Source organism: Chionomys nivalis, chromosome 21, assembly GCF_950005125.1.
Source record: "Chionomys nivalis chromosome 21, mChiNiv1.1, whole genome shotgun sequence".
Lineage (NCBI taxonomy): Eukaryota > Metazoa > Chordata > Mammalia > Rodentia > Cricetidae > Chionomys > Chionomys nivalis.
Genome location: NC_080106.1, coordinates 3313247 through 3334848, shown reverse-complemented (window position 1 = coordinate 3334848; position 21602 = coordinate 3313247). Strand labels below are relative to the sequence as shown.

Below are 21602 nucleotides of genomic sequence, written 5' to 3'. Positions count from 1 at the left end.
CAGGAAGCTGATTGATGAGACTCTAGATGACAAGGTGGTGCAAAAACAAAAACAAAGCAAAACAAAAAAGGATCATAAACAATCACAAAGAGAGGCTGAAACCAGACAGACATCAGGGAGAGATATTGTAGCTACCAGAATGACAGATTGTTTGGGTTTGTGGTATGTGTGGTGTGTGTGGTATGTGTGTGGTGTGTGTGTGATATGTGTATGTGTGTGGTGTGTGTATGTGTGTGTATGTGTATATGTGTGTGGTGTGTGTGTATGTGTGTGATGTGTGTCTATGTGTATATGTGTGTGTGGTGTGTGTGTAGTGTCTGTGTGTGTGTATGTGTATGTGGTGTGTGGTGTGTATGTGTGTGTGGTGTGTGTATGTGTGTGGTGTGTGTGTACGTGTGTGGGGTGTGTGTGTGTGTATGTGTGTGTGTGAACACCTCCAGGCTCTAGGCGAACTGTGCTATGCCACTCCCAAGGTGCACCAGGCCCTATGGAGGAGAGTGAACCTGGGAGGTCATGTTCAACACTTGAAGGCCAACCCCACTTCACCCCTCACCAGCAAGTTCACTCTTGTCTTGTCGATGCCGCTGCTTCTCACTGGGAACTGGCAGGAAGTTTAGGAAACCAGCATTTTCAGTTCGAGATAAAATGCTCAGTGGCCTGTGCCTTCAGCTGTAAGTTTACTCTGTTCTTTTATCTTTTCCCTTCTGGTATTCCAGCCAACCAAAAGCAGAGGGCTAGGGGTGTCTACCTGGCACGGTGCCCACACTGTCATGTAGAGCACAGTTGGCCAGGTGTTCCTTTCTGAAGGGTCCAAAGACTGCTTCCTGGAGGGGCAGTCCTGCATATAATCTGCCCACTGTTAACCCGCATTTGTCCTAAGAGTCCCAACAGCCTGGAGTCTAAGGTTCTAGACTCCCTGACTTTAACAGGGAAACCCCCAGGAAATCAGAGGAGTTGCTCATTTTCTAGGTGCATGTGAAGGTCAGAAGCAGCACCTGCGCCCCGCAGTTCTGTAGCTCCTGCCTGCATTCAGACATAGCACTGCCCTGAGCCTGCTGGACAGGCCGTGACTAGCAGGGCGTGTGGATTAAGACTGATCCAAAGGAGCTCACATGTCTGGGGCAAGAACCGCTACACACTCCCTCCCGGAACAGGCACCAAGCTTCCTCTGAGGTGTGGATGGCCTGACGTGGAGCTCCTCACAGAACAGAACTGGCTGTGAGCTCTGTAAGTTTAAGCCTGTCTTAAACCCCTGTGGCAATGCCACTGAGCCATTCGGGGGTTATCAGGAGACCCCTGAGGAAGTGAGGATGAGGGCACACTCCAGCAAGGGTCTGCTCCTTGAGTGGCAGCTGTGCTAATTATCTTTCCAGTTGCTGAGATACAACGTGCACCATTAGCAGCTCAAAGGAAGAAGGGTTCATTTGGGCCCATGACTGTGGAGGTCTCAGTTCACTGTCTTTGGCCTCATTGATGCTGTGTCTGAGTGAAACAGAGTTTGTCAGAGAATTTGTTGTGTTCTCTCGGAAGTTCAAAGAGATTCATTTTATGGGATGTTTTAGAAGCCACCAAATGACTTTCCAATCTCACTTTCTTCCACTAGAAAGACAAAACAAATCACCCAATTTATCATTTTCTCTGGGGAAAGTTATTGACGTCTCCCAACATGAAGGGTGTTCCTTGGTGCCCCAATGGGCTGGTGCCTGAGACATCCCTCCGACTCACCCCTCATGGCCCAGGCTCATGGCGTTGCCCCCAGATATGGGTTCTGCCTGACCAGAATGATCAGAAAGGCTAAACCCTCTATAAATCCTTCAGAGAAGACAGTCTCAGGGTGTGTCTGTGTGGGAGGCAGCCCTCAGCACTGCCAGCTTGGGGTGACTCTTGAGTACGAGGAAGACCCATTGTTCAGAAGAGCATGCCCCCTTGTACGTACACACACACACACACACACACACACACACACAAGAAAAAGAGACAGAGATAGAGAGAACTCGCCTTGTCGTCCTGGGGAAGTAAAGCCTTCTTAAAGCTTGAAGACTTGACAGGAGGGAGCAGCAAAGAGGAATTCTGCCCCTGTTGTAGCTCCTACCTGAGCTACCCTGTCCCAGCATCACCTGGGCAGCTCATTCACCCCAACCCTGAACACAGCACACAGCAAGATGTATTTTCTCCCACTCAAATGCTGGGGGGCGGCAAAGTGCTGCTGCTGAGCACATTCCCACTCTGCCCTGCGCTCGTTCTCAGCTAAGTTGGCTCTGTTTCTGGCTCTTCCTTCACTGAACAGGGTGGGAAGACTCTGGAGGAAGGGGCGCCATGTGTCCTTCAGCCAGTCTGATGGTGTCTCCCTCTGCATGACTGAACATCACAGGTAACAAGTGACAACGGATCTCCAAGCTCATGACCTTGCGCAATGTCCTGGGGGCAAATCACAATTGTTCTTGACCTCCTATAGCCTTCCATCTCACCGATCTCCGGTGAAGCTTCAGATTCCCCAGCATGTACCTGGCATGATACAGAACTGCCATTTTGCATATAAGTGTTCTGTAAATATTTTTGTAACTCCCAGAGTTCCTTAAGTACAGGGATGGTGTTTTGTACTTGACCACAGTCCACCCAGTGCTCTGGGCTCAGTGTCCATGCTTCCCATTGCTTCCCTGGATGATTGACATGCTCGCAGGATGTAGGATAAAGTCCGTGCTGTGGTATGTTTGGTTAAATGTGGAATAGGAACATGATGTAATCCCATGTTTGTCATGTGGATGTGTTAATGGGTGGCAGAGGCACAGGTCTGGAGGGACCCCTGTGTGCCGCTCCAACCAAAGCCTCTGGAAAATGCAGCCACCTATGAGCCATGGCAGCTCTGGGTACTGAGATGACCACAGATGGCTTTTCCTTCCACTTCTTAGTATTTTGTCACATAATAACAGATATTTTTTATTTATAGTGGTAGAAAGTAGTAAGCGTAGGTTATGTGGGATCTGGGAAGGTGGCTTAGTGGGGAAAGCTCTTGCCATGCAAGTGTGTAGACTAGAGCTCAGATCCCCAGAACTCACATAAAAATTGGGTGGGCCTGGCAGCCTGCCTGTCATTCTGGCACATGGGAAACAGAGAAATTGCCAGAGCGAGCTGGCTAGCCAGACTAGCAGAATAGGTGAGCTCCAGGCTGAGTGAGAGACCACACCTCAATATACAGAGTACAAGGTGGAGCCCAATTAAGAAAGACACCCAAGAGGCTGGAGAGGTGGCTCAGTGGTTAAGAGCACTGACTGCTCTTCCAGAGAACCTGGGTTCAATTCCCAGCACCCACATGGTAGCTCACAGCTGTCTGTAACTCCAGGATCCAACATCCTCACACAGACATACATGCAGGCAAAACAACAAATGCACACAAAATAAAAATAAGTAAATAATTTTTTTTAAAAAAAAGATGAAGAAAAGGAAGATACCCAGTATCAACCTTGGGCCTCTGCATGTGTGTGTATGCGTGCATACACACATACACACAGGAGAACTCTCATAAACATGTGTGCACACATCACACACATTTATATGTAAAAAATTAAAATAAAGACGAACATGATGGCACACGCTTGTAATCTCAACACTGAGGACGTAGAGACAGATCCCTGGGACTCACGGACCAGCCAGCCTAGCCGAATCAGTGAGCTCCAGGCCACTGAGAGACCCTGTCTCAAAAACAAGATGAACTGTACCTGAGAAATGACACTCAAAGTTGACTTCCAGCATACACACACATGCACAGGTGCACACATACATGTGTGTGCAGGTACACACACACGAACAGACACACAATGAGAAAGACTTCAAGACTCAGTGCAATTAGATGAGGTTGGTGGGTCCTTGTCTATTACTCTTTATAAGTGTTGTCCAGAGTGTGTTCCAGGTTCCCAACACAAGGGTCACATCTCTGCCGAGCGCGGTGACTCACACATTGTCTGTTAACCTTGACTATTCCTGCAGCTTGCCTCTGTTCCACGTTCTCTAGACTTATTCACTGCAGAGCCCATCTAGCTGGAATGCCGTTGCCTGTGTTACTCATGGGAAAAGATAGTTCTAACTTAGCGGTATTGTTTAGAGGCTATCATGCTGAGTTGATTGTTGAGCATCTTCATTTCATTTGTTACTGGTAATACTCCCTTGGTGAGAGGGCTTGGAGCCATTACTAAGCTAGGGAGTAGCTAGACCCGGAGAAGTGTTTTGGTGGCACAGAAATTAGGGAGCGATGGGTGGGAGGATGGAGAGGTGGCTCCATCGGTCCAAGTGCTTACCACACAAATATGTGGACCGGAGTTCTAGCTCCAGCTCCCAGTGAAAACAAAGCCAGACACAACAGTGCACATCTGTAATCCCAGCGCTAAGACAGAGACAGGAGGATACCAGGGCTTGCAGCTCCATCAGCCTCGCCGAATCAGTGAGCTCCAGATTCAGTGAGAGACTGTCCAAAAAGTAAGGTGGAGAATGACTGAGGAAGATACTGGTGTCACCTTTGGCCACACACGTGCGCGTGCGCGCGCGCACACACACACATGCACGCATGCACACACACACACGCATGCACACACACACACACACACACACCATGAGATCTGGTGTCAGTCTCTCTCTTCATAAAACTGCCCAGCATCTGCTCAGTCCCCCGTGTTGGAAAGATCACCCCGCCTATTGACCACTTTCCCCACTCTTGGCCTGATACCTGTCAGGAAGGATCTCACAGAAGGAGGATCTATTTTAAGTCACAGTTTGGGGGCACAGGCCATCGTGGTGGGAAAGGCTTGGTGTCGGGAGGCATGTGGCACTGCTTACGGCTGACTCCTTTTTCCACTCAGTCCAAGACCCCCAGCCATGGATAGGCACCATCCCACATTCAGGGTGGGTTTACTCCTTCAGCCAGTCATCTCCGGAAGCACCTTCGCAGACACACCCAAAGGTGTACTCTGCCGCACTCTGGGTGTCTCTTAATCCAATCAAGCATGACGGCTGCCCTTGCACTAATGAAAACCGCAGCTGAGGAAGTGGGCTAGTTCTCAGTAAATGCCTGTCGTCTCCTCGGGAGTCTTACCGTGAACCTGCGTGTTCTTTCTAAACAGACGTTGTCTTTATTTCTTTTGAGTCTGAGCTAATGGCAGAGATAGCGAGGCAAACTCTGAGTGGACCAACAACGAAGGGCTGCAGGGTCTGAGCAAGCCTGACCTCTAGCAGGGAAATTAAATCCATCGTACTATTGCCGGGAGTGGATTCACCTTCAGTTTTGAGAATGCACTGTGAGCCAAGTCAGAGAACACTGGTGGGAAGATACAAAGCAAGAAGCTGGACCTGTTCTTCTTTGTCTCCCTCTTGGGCCTCTCCCCATGCTAAGGCCCTTGTAGGGTCGCACAGAGGAGAGAATAGGAGTCGTGGCTGTGATTCCCCCAGGATATTCTCACATGGACATGGGCATGTCAGAAACAGGAGGATATATATCCATCCCAGGTTGGCTTCACATTCACTGTGTAGCCAGGAAGGACCTTGAGCTTCTGATCCTACTGCCTTTAGCTCCCAAGGGCTGGGATTACAGGCGTGTGCCACCAAAGCTCAGTTTGGGCAACGTTGATGATGGAACTTAGAGCCTCCACCACCCGAGCTAAGCTGCCTATCACTAAAACACAAGAGAGACTGGCCTTGGCCAGCCATGGTCTCACTTAGGTTGATTTTTTTTTTTCAAGAAAGGATTTCTCTGTGTAATAACCCTAACTGTCCTGGAACTAGCTCTTATAGACCAGGCTGGCCTTGAACTAACAGAGATCTGCCTGCCTCTGCCTCTTAGGTGCTAGGACTAAAGGCGTGTGCCACCACTGCCTGATTCTTTTTGGGGAGGCAGGGCGGGCTCAAACAGATGTAGCAGACTGGTCACCTTGAGTTCATATTTGCCCCATAGAAATAAAATGTTTCAGAAATCCTGCAAACTTCCATTCAGTTGGAATTGTTTAAATGGCTGTTGGGGTTAAGCAAAATACAGAGAGTTAAACCCTGTATGTTTGATGCCCATTTCCCACAGCCCTGTTGTGACAAGGGCCTCTAAGCAAATGCCTTTATCCATCCAGACAAGTGCCAAGGAGATAGTACTGAAGACAAGTTCTACATATCTGCATTTGTCTGTTGGGGGAGAGAGACTGGTTGGTTCCCGGCCACCCGGCTGCTCAGCCCCAAAATAACCACACAGAAACTGCATTAATTAAATCACTGCTTAGGCCATTAGCTCTAACTTCTTATTGGTTAACTCTTACATCTTAATTTAACCCATCTCCATTCATCTGTACGTTACTACGAGGTCATGGCCTACCAGCAAAGTTTCAGAACGTCTATCTCTGGCAGTGGTGGCTTCATGGCATCCCTGACTCCACCCTTCTTTCTCCCAGCATTCAGTTCTGTCTTCCCCACCTACCTAAGTTCTGCCCTATCAACCACACACAGAGGGGACTCCCACATCATATTGGACACAGGCTCTCTTGCCTGCTCAGGTCTTTGAGAACACGGGATGGTACAGCCCAACTGTGGGCTGCAGTCTGACTTCTCCAAGCGACACAGCTTTCTATATCTATGGTGGCTCACACAGAAGCTGCCCAGAGCTAGAGACATTTTAGGGAAACTTGTCGGTGAGGCTGGAGGCCATCTGCAGGAAGCTGGTTAGAGATGGAAGGGGAAGCAATGCTCTTTGGGTTCCACGTATAGAACACGAGGAGAACCACCCACTTCTCCGTGCCAGGCAGAAAGGAGCATCCATCGAGGTTCAGTATCCTCTAGATGTCATCACCCCACCACCAGGAATCCCTAGGCCCTGTTGCAGCCCAGAAACTCATGAACACATGTGCCTTGACATGAATGAGGTCAAAAGCCAGACCTGGTGGTACACACATATCATCCCAATCCTGGGAAAGCTGAGGCAGGAGAATGGTAAGGCCAAGACCAATCTGAGCTATAATAAGTTCATGGTCGGCCTGATAACTTAGGGAAAGTCTGCTTCAAAATTAAACACGGTGGGGAATGCCGGGGTTCCCACTAAACGGGAGAAACTTGCCTAGCGTTACAAGGCCCCAGGTTGCATTCCCAACACCACAAATAAATACAGAAGGCTGTGCGTGTAACTCAGTTAGTAGAGTGGTTGCCTAGCAGGCATAAAGTCATAGAGGCATTTTTCTTTGGGCTGCTAGCTCACAAATAATGACATGGAGGCATTATTAATTATGAAAGCCCAGACTTAGCTTAGGTTTGTTCCTAACTAGTTCTTTTAACTTAAATTTACCCACATTTTTAAATCTACGTTCTTTGACATGGTTTGGTTCCCTATGCTCTGTACTTCCCTTGCTACTTCCTCTGCCTGTGGCTGGTGACTCCGCCTTTCTTCTTCCCCCAGACCTCTCTGACCCCAGATGTCCCACCTGACCTCTTCCTGCCTAGCTATTGGCCATTCAGCTCTTTATTAAACCAATCACAGTGACACATCTTCACACAGTGTAGCGGAGTAGTCTGCAACCTGAAACTGTGGGTTCAATCCCTAGTGTTTCGTAAACTAGACGTGATGACAAACAGCTGTAGTCCCAGCCCAGGGAGGTGTAAGCAGGAGTATCAGGAGTTCAAGGTCATCCTCAACTTCATAGCAAGTTCAGTGTTACCCCGTGACACACGAGACCTCATGCTTCAGTGTCTCCGTCTGTGCTGGAAGTGTGTTGCTCAACCCATCGTGGAGATCACCTGTTGAAGTCAGGTCTGACTCGGGAGTTTGGGGTAGAGTCCAAGAGGTTACCATTCTAAAAGGCACCCAGGGCAGAGTTGAAGGATGTTGATAGGGCCTGGCCTGCAGATCCCTTCCTGTGGACCAACGCTCTCCAGCGTAGGAAACCTGGCATACATCTTCTAGCTGCAGTTCAGAGCATTGCCCAGCACTCCACATCCCTGTCCCCACATGGTTGCCAGGGATTCAACTGTTGTTTCAGCCAAGAGTCTGCAGACCCGGCTAACACCCCCTTCTCTTCTTCAGGGGAGGAGCGCCCCCGGGAGCCCCCGGGCCCTGCAGAGGCCCAGGCACCAGCTGGGGCAGAGGCTGGCGGAAGGACGAACCGGCACCGCTGGACATGCTCTCAAAAGCAGCTGAGGAAGGTCTTCTGGGGCGTGGCTGTTGTGTTCTGCGTATGTGCCTCCTGGGCCGGCTCCACGCAGCTCGCCAGACTGACTTTCAAGACCTTCGATGCACCCTTCACCCTGACTTGGTTCGCCACCAACTGGAACTTTCTGTTCTTCCCGTTGTACTACGCAGGGCACGTGTGCAAGTCCACAGAGAAGCAGTCTGTGAAACAGAGATACAGGTAAGGGACCCTTACATTGAAGATCACTCACCTGGGGCTGCTGAGCTGACCCTGGAGGCTAGCGCTGCTGGCCAGTGGGAGGGACCAAGGGTGGGACACCGCAATAAATGCAGCTGTTGTGTTGTGCAGTTGAGGTCAGAATTTTCTCTCCTTTCTATGATGAAGCCTCCTCTCTCCACCTCCAGTCCTGCACCTTAGCAGTCCATTTCCATGCAATAGGGTAGGCACCATCTTCTAGAAATAGCCATGGCAGGTCTCGGAGGCATAGAAACGGAAGCAGAGCTCACTCAGGCAAGGCGAATGAAGCCAGGCTGCCGTAAGGATGAAACTGCTGGGAACCAGGTGCTTGGGACCTTCCTGCAGCTCGCTTCCCTCCCTTAGCCTCTTTCCAATTCCCGACATGTGTTTTCCTCATCTGTATGGTGGACATGAGTGCAGTTAATGGACTATATACCGTGATGACTCACGCCTTGCCATGCCGCAGGCACCCGAACCTTTCTGAGAGCCAAGCCGTTGGTGTGGCCACAGTGTTCCATCAAGAGCGTACCTTGTAGTTGCTCCTTGTCTGGTATGGGCTATGTCCAAGGACTGGCCCATCTGTCTTAACCCGAAACACCCCAAGAAAGACTGTTGGCCAGGACGACAGTACGGACACAGGAAACGTGCCTTTCGTCCATCTCTGGGACTGAGCAAGAGCAGAAAGTCGTAGACCGTCCCTCCCTTCCATCCCCATCACCTTCCTCCTAGCACACCCTGTCCATCCATCACATGTCCTCTTGAAGTTGCTGTCCTACGATAAAACACTGACTAAAACCAACTTAGGGGGGGAGATCATTTGTCTGGGTCACATACCCTCTTTTGCTGTGAGAATCCAGGGTGGAAACTCAAGGCAGGAACCTGGAGGCAGGAACTGAAGCAGCAGAGACCATGAGGACTGGTGCGTATTGGCTGTCCTCCCGTGGCTTGCTCAGTCTACTTTCTTGTAGCACCCAGCACCACTTTCCAATGGGGTAGCAAGCCTACAGTGCACTGGGCTCTCCTGTTCCAACCATCACCTGAGAAAATGCCCCTACAGACTGGCCCACAGTTCAGTCCGATGGAGGCATTTCCTCAGCTGAGGCTCCCTCTGCCCAGATGACTCTAGCTTGTGTCAGTTTGGGAAAGCAACAACAGAAACAGGAAAACTAATCCACACAGCTTCCAACCCCAAGGAGCACCCGCTACACATCTCAGACCTGCCTATGTCATGCTTAGAAGTCACCAGATGAGGAAGGACGGCACTGGAACTGAAATGCTGTAGCCTCAGCTGGAGCCAGACTTTTTCTGAGGACTCTCCCATTGTGTCCTCACAGAATTAGCACTGGTGCCCTTTAGGAAACCGACCTGTGACACAGAACACAAATTCAAAAGGAAGAGGCTCCCATGGTGTTTACGTTGAGCCCCATGGCCAGCCTCCTGCGTCCTTTCAGAGTTTGGGGATGAGAACCCAGAGCCCATGGAGTCTTCCCTGCTGACTTAAGGCAACAGTTCCTGGGCCTGCCCGGAATGGCTGGCAAGGGACTTAATGCAGCACTGCTGGACAGCAGCCACGACAGGAAGCAAATAGATTTAGAAACTGTGAGAGGGGCCTAAGAACTCCCCACAGGCAAGGAGGAAATAATGGCCTGAGTCATGGAGAAAAGCAGACATCCAGGAAAGGATGCATTTGATAGTTAAGTGGCCCTGAGTGTATCGGCCTGTAATTAGGAGACAAGACAAATGTTCCCTCCTGTTCCCATCAGCCATGCACACAGCAAAATCCCCGAACCACAAAGGTAGCCCAGTGCTAACCCTAAACACAGGCACTGGCCACGGTCCGCCCGGGTTGAGGTTGACTGATGACACTCTAGGGGCAGCTGAGCACAACTTAAGCTTTTGGTCTGAACACTCTGCTCGTGGTGTCAAGCTCAAGGTGGAGATGAGGTCAGGGTAGAGGATGAAATGCCACTTGGAAAAATTAGTCACCTAGAGAAAGTCAGCAATGCCTGGGAGCCAGGCTCACGGCTCCCTACAAAAAACATCCTAGAGGGGGCTGGAGAGATGGCTCAGTGGTTAAGAGTATTGTCTGCTCTTCCAAAGGTCATGAGTTCAATTCCCAGCAACCACATGGTGGCTCACAACCATCTGTAATGAGGTTTGGTGCCCTCTTCTGGCCTGCAGACACACACACAGACAGATATATTTATAATATATAAATTAAAAAAAAAATCCTAGAAAGTCAAGAAATGGAGCTGGTTTGCTGTCAGCCTGACAGTCTGAGTTTGATCCCCAGGCCCCACATGATGAAAGGAGGAACCGACCCATACAAGTTGTCCTAGGTTCTCCGCTTGTGTGCCATGCCCTACCCCAGCCCCATAGCGCGCGCGCACACACACACACACACACACACACACAATAAAAGAAATGTAATAGGAAAATGTTTTAGAGGCTGGAGACATGGATTGGTGGTTAAAAGTGCTTGCTGCTCTTGCAGAGGACTGGAGTTTGTTTCCCAGCACCCACGCTGGGAACTCATAACTTAACTGCCTGTCACTTCAGTTCCAATGACTCCAACGCCTTCTTCTGGCCTCTGTGGACACCAGCACATGTATGTTCATGCACACACACACACACAGAGAGAGAGAGAGAGAGAGAGAGAGAGAGAGAGAGAGAGAGAGAGAGAGAGAGAGAGAGAAGTAATAGCAGAAGTTTTAAAGCATCCTAAAACCAAGTTCAGCTCACAGCCAGGTTGCCGAGGACCATGGGGAGGAGGGAATAACTTGATGATTAAACCAGTTTATTCTTTGCCCGATTTCTATCTCAAAGCTTATCCCTACTTCTTAATGCAGTCCTTTCTATGCATGAGTTGCAGGCATTCTATGGCTAGACAAGGATGCTCATTGCCAGCAGGTTCTTGGGTATCTAGGGAAACCATGAATGCCACCACAGGGGTAAAGGGGGCTCTCCCTCCATAGCCAGAAGAAGAATGTCAGTATCATAGCCTTGCTGAGGAAGTCACAGCTCCGATGGGGAGGACTTGAAACAGTCTAAGACTCCCGGGGTGGAGAAGAAAACCAAAATCACATCCTTCATCTTAATGCTTTATACCCAGTTGATGCTAGAGGGAGCCCTAGCAGATGCTGTTGGCAGAGAGCATTAGCGGGGAACCTAGGGAACCGGAGACGGGAAGAGACCTGTGGCCTTGGGAAACAGGCTGGATAGATGAGGCTGGTTAGATGAAGCAGCTTCTCTGGGGTTTCCAGGGAACAGACAGCCCCTCTGCCACTAGCACAGGAAGATGGTATCTCAGACCCAAGAGTGTCAGGGTCAGCAGAATCTAAGCTGGAACAGATGGGCCCTTTGCAGTCTTGTCAGAGGACCTTCCAGAAATTTCTAGCCATACCGATCTGCTTTTAAAAGCAAATGCTGTGATCTTCTATCTCCATGCAGCTGCCCAAAAAAAGAAAGGGAAAAGAGAAAGGGAACAGAGAGAGGCAACAGTGGCTTTCCTTTGTTCTTTGTAGTTCTGGGCTTCAGAAAGCTGGCCCTTGATCCTCCGCAGACATGGAACAGCACTCAGAGGCAAGGGCTGTTTCAGATCCTTGCACCTTCAGTCTGCAAGAACTGAGTGTGTGTGCCTACCCACACAGATTCCCACAGGAATGGTATTAACCTTGCAGAGACCAATTTCAGTGTTTGTAACTAGAGGTTAGTTGATTTGGTCTGAAAAAGATTCCTGGGTGTCAAAGTGAGACACTGGGAAGCAATAATCCAAGAGCCTTGCATTCCCCGAGCTCAGAGGCTGGGGAGGGTTGAGAGGAGCTGCGTGAAGGAAGCCAGGAAAAGGAGCCCAGGGATGCATGGCCTGGGGCACAGGGGGAAAGCCAAGAGGAAATGAGGCTGGACAAACAGATGATTTCTGGGTGCTGAAGGAGGTATGGAACGTTCTAGGCAGATGGAGAGCCTGGAGCCTAGGGAGCTTAGGAGGTGTGTGGGTGAGCGCAGATCCTAGGAAGCCCCTGCTCCATGCAAAAGATGCTCAGAGCTGGCATGGCTCCCAGAGCTACCGCAGTGACAACCAGGTTGCAGATTTTGAAACCACTCCTGGAGAATTTGATGGAGTCGGGCTGCAGGCCAGGTTAGCTCACCGAACACCTCCTGAACGTCTGTCTGCCCAGGACCTGTGGGCAGGTGCGGATGAGACATGTATCGTTCTACCCGTAAAGACCTCATGGAGTGGGAACAAAGCCCACAGAGAACCAGAATGGAGCGTGAGGAGGAGGTGGGTGACACCCGAGGCAGACGGGCTTGGTTGCATCTTGGCTATCAGAGTGGATCTGAGGACTCTGCTGTCAGAGCAGGGCAGATAGATAGGAAGGGCTGGGGCTGCGTCTGTCTGTCTGTCTGTGTTTCTGTGTGTCTGTATGAGTGTGTCGGTGTGTGGGTGTGTGTGTGTACATGTGTGTGGAGGTTAGAGGTCACCCTCACTCCTCAGACACCATCCACCTTGCTTTTGCACTGCAGGACAGGGTTTCTCACAGGCCTGGGGCACATTGATTAGGCTAGGTTGGCTGTCCATGAAATCTGTCTGTCTCCATGCTCACACATGGCTTTTCTATGTAGGTTCTGGGGATCGAACTTGGGTCCTCATGTATAAGAACTAGTGGACTGAACTGTCTTCTCTCATCGGGACTTAAGTCTCTAGAACCAGGAGACTGGTAAGATCAGACTGTTGTGAGGACTCCTGGAGCTGTTTATATGACCAGGAACAGCGCATGCTCACAGTTCACAGCGGAGGTGGGATGACTCTCAGGTGTCTCTTCGGTGGGGGAGGCATGTGTGCTCAATTCCTGAACAACAGCAAGTGAAACGAATGCAAATCCAGAACCAGTCTCTCGTTTTCAATGCCCAGTTTCCCTTTTGGCCTCCGGAAAACCTCTGTGTTGGTGAAAATCATTTGTACCGTACCGTCATGTTTGCTGAGTTGCGGCATTGTGAAGGTGTCTTCTTTCCAGGAAGTCTGGGAGCCATTTTTCCAAGTGCTGTGGTGGAATAGAAGGCATAGAAGGACAACGGGAATTACCACTAGCTTGTACCTCCTGCCTCCTGGGTTGTCAGGCCCCACAGGCTGGACCAGTGCTAACTGATGGGTCCTCTTCCCTCTCCTGGCTCACTCAGGCCATCATTCCCACCAGCTGCCCATTATTAGCTGCTTCCAGAAACAAATGGGCAGGGCCCTCCATAACAGGAGGATGGGCAAGCTCCCAGTCTGAAGGGAGCACTCCCTGTTGCCCCCAGCCTGAAGAGAGTACCCCCAGCTGCTCCCAGTCTGAAGGGAGCACCCCTTGCTGCTCCCAGGTCCATTTTGCTCTGCAGCATTCAGCACCAAGTGTGATACTGTTGCACCTGCACCTTGCTCATTTGACCTCAAGAAGGCAAACTCCCTGAGGGTAGGGGGCTGCTGAATCAACTCACAAACTCACCAATTGCAGTCTCCAAATAGCATCCCAACCCTGTTATAAAAATAAACAACACAGACACAGTATTTGGGACTGCAATTTGTGATTCAGCTCCTGGTCTGTAGCTTAATGGTTAGCAATGGGAATTTCAGAGGAGTACCCACAGATGAGGACGCTGCCTTTGGGTCTCAGCTGCAGCAAAGTGCCGCCCCGTTAGCATGCATGTGCATGCAGATAGCCAGCTGATGCACATGCATGCAGATAGCCAGCCAAGGAGCAGCGGTTCTGTGTCTAGCGGGGGAAGCTGTAGTGGAGCTCTTGTGTCAGCAAAGAGGAACTGATTCGGGGGGCTGCATAGGTTTGTGTTTCAGGATGGTGCTTAAACTATTCAGGGGTTCATTTTATGAAGAAAAAGAAAAAAAAAAAAAACAGACGGGCTGGAGAGATGGCTCAGTGGTTAAGAGCACAGGCTGCTTTTCCGGAAGAGCAGGATCCAGTTCCCAGCACCCACATGGAAGCTAACAACATCAGTAACTCCTGTTTCATGGGAGCCAATGCTCTCTTCGGCCTTTGTGGGCACTGCATACACCTAGTACACAGACATAAATACAGGTGAGACACACAGGTCAAATAAAAACAGTAAATCTTAAAAACAAAGGCAGAGCATCACCTACATGCCCTGACACCCTCGGGCAGATACTACACTCTGCAGGGCAGACATAAGTGATGTCATATCTACGTCACAGCTCCTCGCTGAGCACACCAGAGTGCCTTCCAGCCTCCATCCCCACACACCTCTCTGTAAATGGCTCTGAATTCACACTTCAATATAGGGTAGGAAACACCCCTCCCCCCCAGCATTCAGGGCTGTGCATTCCTGAAGCACTTCTTAGCTGCCCTGGGGCAAGTCAGAACTGAGGCTCCAGCTCCTGGTCTCTTCTGTTCTCCCTAAACCAGCTGTTCTGTTAGCTCAGGTCTCAGTTAATCCTTGAACAGATAACAGGGATTGGCTTAGAGTTCAGCAGTTTTGGAAAAATGATCTGTCTTACACTGTGCTTTCCGAGCCCGTGTGAGTCGGCTATTGCTTTGCCTTGTGTCAGAAGGTCAGCCCTGTGCCCGTGTCTATGTTGAGGCGTGTGCTTGAAGAATGGCAGTTGCTTGTGTGACTGCCATGCCACACTGAGGAATTGTCTGGGGTAGGGAGTGTGTCCAAATACCCCTGAGTGGAAAAGAGACTTCTTGGTGTTTTAACTAAGTGTCAAGGTCTGAGAACATTTTCAAGGTCAGCCCAGCAGGGCCTTACAAGGTGTGGGGCAAGAAAAGCTAGGAAGTAAAGTGCTTGCCTGAGCTCAGTCCCTAGCATCCATGTAGAAAGTTGGGTGTAATGGGCACTTTTAGTCCTAGTGCTGGGGAGGCAGAGACAGGCAGGTACCTGGGGCACTGACCAGTCAACTAGCTTTCTTGTTGAGTTCCAGGTTAGTGAGAGACTCTGTCTCAAATCGAAAAGAAAAGAAAAAAATTGACAGCACCTGAGGGATGGCACTCAAACTGCTGCTGACTTCTGGCTCTCATGCCCACACTTGCACACACATCACACACACACATACACAATACACAATACTATACACACATAAATACACATACACACATACCACTCGCATGTACATACATACACTCCACATACTCACACACACATACAGATAGATCACACACACACACAGCTGGGGGCCAGGTTCCAGGAGGAGGAAGCCCTTTACTTTCATGGGCCTTGAGGAACTGTCAGCAACTGTGTATGTCAGATGATAAGGAAGATGCATGGAATATGGCATATAAAAGATGCAGAGACTCAGCATGTGTGTGCTGGTTCACAGCCATAGCCAGGAAGGCTGAGGCCCCACTTAGTGTTGCATGCTAATGTTGGGCTTTTCCACTCTCTGTTACATCTGGTCAAGATTGGTAAACCAGCTGATAGACACAGTGAAACTTAAAGCCTCATATTTAGCAAAAGGGTATCTTCCCAGAGGCTTAGAATAATCAAAAAAGGGATTGCAGGAACCTCCGCTCCAGTTTTTTCATGCTATCAAAGATTACCACTGTATATGTTCAGAGAAAAAGCACTGGGGTCCCTTGCTCTGACAGCCCTAGACTTCTCCATAAATACATCAAAGAAAGAGGCAGGCTAAAGCAGTCTTTCCTTATAGGAAGAAGCCTGAGGGCAATGCCGGGCAGGGTGAAACAACAGGAGAGGGGCAGTACTAGCCCACATTCTGGACACTGTGGTAAGTAGCAAAAATACAGGCACACCATCTGATAGCTTGGAATGGAAACCAGCTTTGTTTGTACTCGCTACAGAGGCATAGTCAAGTCAACTAAGGCTCCACATCTCAGCGCTTGCCTGAAAAGGGAGGCGGTAGTGCCCATCCCAGGATTGTTGTTGGGATTAGTGCCACCTTGGGTGCCACAGTTCTTGTGGATCGCATGCTTGACTGAATAGAGTTAAGTTCATAAAGCCCAAGCTGTGCTTGATCTAAGGGTTTCCTGCCCATCTCTGGGACGTGAAATATAGATTCCAGAGTCAGGTGAACTAGTTCTTGTTCTCTCCAGGTAATAAAGTAGTGTTGATGATGATGATAACAATAGCAATGATGGTGCTGGTACCGAGGGTAATGGTAATTATAATTATGGTGGTCGTGATAGTGATGGTGGCGATTATGATGATGGAGATGATGGTGATGATCATGATGGTGATGATGATGGTAATGATGATGGTGATGATGGTGGTGATGATGGTGATGGTGGTGATGGTGGTGATGGTGATGATGGTGGTGGTGATGGTGATGATGGTGGTGGTGATGGTGATGATGGTGGTGATGATGATGATGATGATGATGGTGGTGGTGGTGATGGTGATGATGATGGTGGTGGTGATGATGGTGATTGTGGTGATGGTGGTAGCGATGGTGGTGATGGTGATGATGGTGGTGATGATGGTGATGGTGGTGGTGATGGTAATGATTGATGGTGATGATGATGATGGTGGTGATGGTGATGGTAATGATGGTAGGTGATGATGATGGTGGTGGTGATGGTAGTGATGATGATGATGGTGATGGTGGTGGTGGTGATGGTGGCAATTATGATGATGGTGTGAAACTGAGTCATTAAATTCAGAAAAGCTATGTAACTGGTGTGGAACCCATGGCAGGGAGGTCAATATTGTACCATGTCATTATTTCACGCTACTGTGTTGAGGGAGGATTTCTTAACAGAAATGACCTTTGGACAGACTTTGACATGGAAGTAAAAGAAGCACTGTGTGCATCCCCTGTCAAGTCATCCTAGCACATAGAGAGACAGATGAAAACATGAGTGACTCATTCATCTAGGAGCAAGGTCCTGTCAAGCCCTTGACAAGCCTTTCATTCTGCGACACTAAAATAATGAAGGCAAAATGCACTGTTATGTTGCAGTGTACCAGAGCAGACATGTCCCTTGTCATACCGTTCTCCCTGTGTGGCCACGGCCTCAGCCTGCCCATACCCCAAGCAGCTCTGACCAGACTGACGGGATTGGCCGACCCAGGCCTTATAGGAGAAGACACGATGATGCTGTCTCTCAGTGCTTATCCTTCTTCCTGTCCCACCCAGCATGTGAGCATTGCAAGTGTCTCTCCTGCCACTGGCCCCATGGGAACAGGAGGCCAAGGAGGTCATGCATGGAAAGAAGTGATCCCAAGCTTGACGTGGGGTGGTTCAAGTTCTCATAGTTTGCATAGTGGGTGTTTGTGGGTACATTAGCTATAAGCATTCCTGAAGCTCTGACTTTCTGAATATTGCGTAAATGTCAATTCCAAGTGTAGAGCACAGATCACCTGCTCAGTAGTCTGACTTCAGGGCGACGCTGTGTTGACAGTGGCCACTGATGCTGGACAGTGGGTTCTTTGGTGGTGGATACTCTTCTTTGAACTCTGTCTGTGTGTGTGTGTGTGTGTGTGTGAAAAAGAGAGAGTTGTATGTGTGTGTAAAAGAGAAAGAGAGTGTTGTTGTGTGTGTGAGAGAGAGTGTGTGTGTTGTGGTGCGTGTGTGTATGTGAGAGAGTGTGTATGTGTGTGAGAAAGAGAAAGAGAGAGTGTGTGTATTGTGTGTGTGTGTGTGTGTGTGTGTGTGAGAGAGAGAGAGAGAGAGAGAGAGACATCAGGTGTCTTCCTCAATTGTTCCCCACATTGTTTTGAGACAGGGTCTCTGACTGGCCTGAAGCTCACTGACTAGGCTAGGCTGAGTAACCAGTGGGTCCCAGGGATCCACCTGTCTATGTCTCCCTGGCCCTGGGGTAATAAGCACATGCCACCATGCCTAGGTTTATTTGTTGGTTTGGTTGTTGTTGTTGCTGTTGCTTTCTTGGCATGGGTTCTGAAGGATCTAACTAGGTCTTCATGCTTGCAAAGTGTTTTACTGTGTGAGCCACCCCACCCCACCCCCAGGCCACATAGTGTATTTCTTTGGGTTATTGAGCAACATGGCAGGAGTACTTGTCTCTTCTGATTTCCCTGGCTCCCTGTTACATTGCCTCCTACATAGTTTTCCTCCACAAAGGAACTGGGGCACCTATGCAAAGACTCACCTGAATTGCTGTGCCTGCTCTTCCAAGCAACACTGAACCACTTCCTGCTATGCAGCCAGCTCCTTAGCTAGGGCCTCAGTCATCAACTCCTTCACCAAGACACAGTTGTGTCTTCCTTGAGCATGAACCACCACAGGGGAGGCGCATGTGTGGCTGCTGCATCAGAAGAGCCCTCTCTCTGTCTGCACCCCTGCCCACTGCAGATCTAGTCCTGAAGAAGGGGTGACAAGCCTTCAATTGAGGGTCCCTAGCAGGCTCCCATCTCCTGATTTATCTTCCTTGTTTTTCTCATCACAAGTATTTGCCTCTAACCTTAAACATTTCCTGTCATGTTTTAAGAGATCTCTTCTCTGAAATAGTTCCCTGAGTCAGAGCCCTGAACTTGGCCTCGGGAGCTGCTTCTGGCGCTCACAGTCTTTGTGGTCCTGCCCCCACCCTGTTAGTTGAGTCGTCCTGAAAAGCAAGCTGCGTGACTGGCCAGGAAAGACAGCCTTTGCTGATGCCTGTGTACAATCTATTCTTGGGCTTCCTGGACCTTTTAAAATAGAATTTCAGTAATTACATTTACCTCCTCGGCTGATCCCTACTGTACCCAGAGAAAACAAAGACAGCTTATGTACTTGTAACATCGTGGACCGAGGCCCATTCTTTTCGTGTGGTTCCTTCCTAGGTGCCCAGTTTTATGACGCTTACATTTAATGAGTTATTCTCAATCATGCCTACATTATTAGTTCATAACATAAGAGAAATGAAAAGGACTAGAAAAATGAAAGGTTCCAGGAGCGTACCATTAGACCCTTTGTGTGCCAGTCTTCCCCCACACACAGGGAGAGCAGAAGAGAATTTTTCTTTTAAAGAAAGTTTAAAGTACTTCATCAACAAAATGGGAATTCTGGGTGAGCATGGGGTGTGGCCAAATGCTGTCCAACTGTTGTATGTGGCGTAAGTGTGTCTATGTTCTTGCTCATACAATACACACACATGTTGGTGTTTCAGTATGCCAGAGGTAGACATCATCTTCCTAGGTTGCTTTCTGTCTTCATAGGACAGGGTCTTACACTGGAGCTCACTGAGAAGCTGGACTGACTAGCCAGTGAGCTTCTGAGACCCTCCTGGACTGGGATGGCAGACACGTGTGGCCATGCCTGACTTTTTCTGTGTGTGGAATCCGAAACAAGACTTCATGCCTGAGAGGTCATCATGCTCTCTGGGCCATCACCCCAGCCTCAGACCAGCTATTTCCTAGGCATTTGGTTATCTTAAAGCTGAATGCAACTTGCTCTGTTTAAACCCAGTGTAGGAGGGCTGCGTGCTATGGGGAGTGTTTTTCCTCACCTGTCTTGAGCAAAGAGAATTGATGAGGTAAACTGAGGCAGCCTTGTGAACTCTCTTCTTTGGAGATGTGCCTTCCCTGGAGAGGTGAAAGGGTTGGTACCATTTAGGTTTCCTAGTCAAACCCCAGGAATCCTAAGCAAGACACTACTGTCCCATTTACATTGCCAGTGTGAAGCAGATCCTCCTGACGTTGCGGGTTGGGTATATTAGGACAGTCACTGCCTGTTCCCTTGTTCCCCGGCCATCATGGTAGCTTGCTCCAGGGAAAAGCTGCATAGCCAGGGACATCATCCTTCCTCCGCCTCTAACTTAGGCCAACCCAGTTCTCTCCAGAGTGACATGCCCACTGTTTGAATGTTAAGTGCCCACACAGGCTCTTGCATTAGACACTTGGTCTCCAGGTGCTGGCACTGGTCTTGAAGTGTGACGTGGGGAAAGTGGGACCTAGCTGGAGCTAGTAGGTCCCAAGGGGCATGAGGCTTGAAGACTATTTCTCCTTCTGAGATGAGTGTTCTTCTCCCTGATGCCCCATGATGTGGGGAACCTCTACAACATGCTGCTGCCATGAACTCCCTGATAGATGGAAACTCTTCTGAAACCATGGCACAAAGTCCTCTCTCCTCCATTAAGTCTGAAGTCCTCTCTCCTCTGTTAAGTCACTTGTCAGGTATTCTGTCTCAGGGACAAGGAAGTAGCTGTGCCCCCAGCAAGGTAGGTAAGAGGGAGCCTGGCATTTCCGACCCATCCCACTGTGCCAGCTGAATACTCAGGATCCCCAGGCTTCTAGGGATGGAGATAGGAGAGTCTCCAGAGTTACAGTGTCCCTGTCAATCAAGGGCATGAGTCAGAACTAAAGTTCTCAATGAGGGAATTTGACAGGCAGCCATCATCACACCAGGGAACATGATCTCTGTGCCTGGAATTGGAGACAGCCTGGGAACCCACATTCTCAAGTTTGCAGTTAGAGGTCCTCACAGTTTGGGATGGGGCTCAGGCTGAGTCTGGAAGAAGGCTTGCCTTGGAAGTGTGAGGACCTGAGTTCAGGTCCCCAAAACTCACATGAAAAGCTGGCACAGTGATGTCTGTGCACCTGGAACCCCAGCCATCTGAGGTGGGGGTCAAGACCGAAAAGTTTCTGCATCCCAATAAATCTCTCCACAGATGCCATAATCCAAATCAGACCAAATCAAACTGAATTAGAAAAAAAAAGCCCAGGTTTAATGGATATCAGTGCTTCTGCATCTCCCCAGCGAGGAGACAGGAAAGAAGACCAGAAAACCATATGTCGGTTCTCTGCGGGGCAGTTTAAATACCCCTACCCCGTGGGAGTGATCTTGAGCATCTCTGGGGAGGGGTCATTGTTTGGCGGACTTCCTTGGGGTGGAGCTTGGACTGAGGCAACTTCCACCCAAACATTCCAGACTCTTTGGGTATATGGATGCCAGGGACTGGGGTAAAGCTTCCATCCAGACAGAGACACGTGATCCTGGAAGCTTGCTAGCCTGGTCTACTTGGTAAAGTTCCAGGGCAATCAGAGACCAACCCTATCTCAAACAAAAGATGGAAGAATGGGCACCTCTGATCTCCATGTGCACTGTTTGTACATACCCGCGTGCGCACGTGCACACACATACACACACACATTGCATGGAGGCCAGCAGAATAAGAGAATAAGACTGAAGGGTCGGTAAATTATTCAGAGATAGAAACGGAAGCTCTGACTGGAGGAGGACAGGAAGGAGAAAGCAGGGTGTGCTTGCTGCTCACTGAGCTGCTCCGCTCCCGGATGACTCCTTCCACGGGGCTG

The 21602-nt window shown here is 49.6% G+C and overlaps 1 protein-coding gene across 3 annotated transcripts in view; it reads left to right on the top strand.

Moving 5' to 3' along the window:
- Slc35f3 (solute carrier family 35 member F3) overlaps nucleotides 1-21602 on the top strand; it is a 216139-nt gene that overhangs the window by 136327 nt on the left and 58210 nt on the right. For all 3 annotated transcript variants that reach the window (XR_009055750.1, XM_057754003.1, XM_057754004.1), the window contains one exon: nucleotides 8039-8363. Coding sequence is in view for 2 of the 3 variants with exons in the window: in XM_057754003.1 (XP_057609986.1) it covers nucleotides 8039-8363 (325 nt within the window). In the remaining variant the exon portion in view is untranslated. The remainder of the gene's footprint in view (nucleotides 1-8038; nucleotides 8364-21602) is intronic.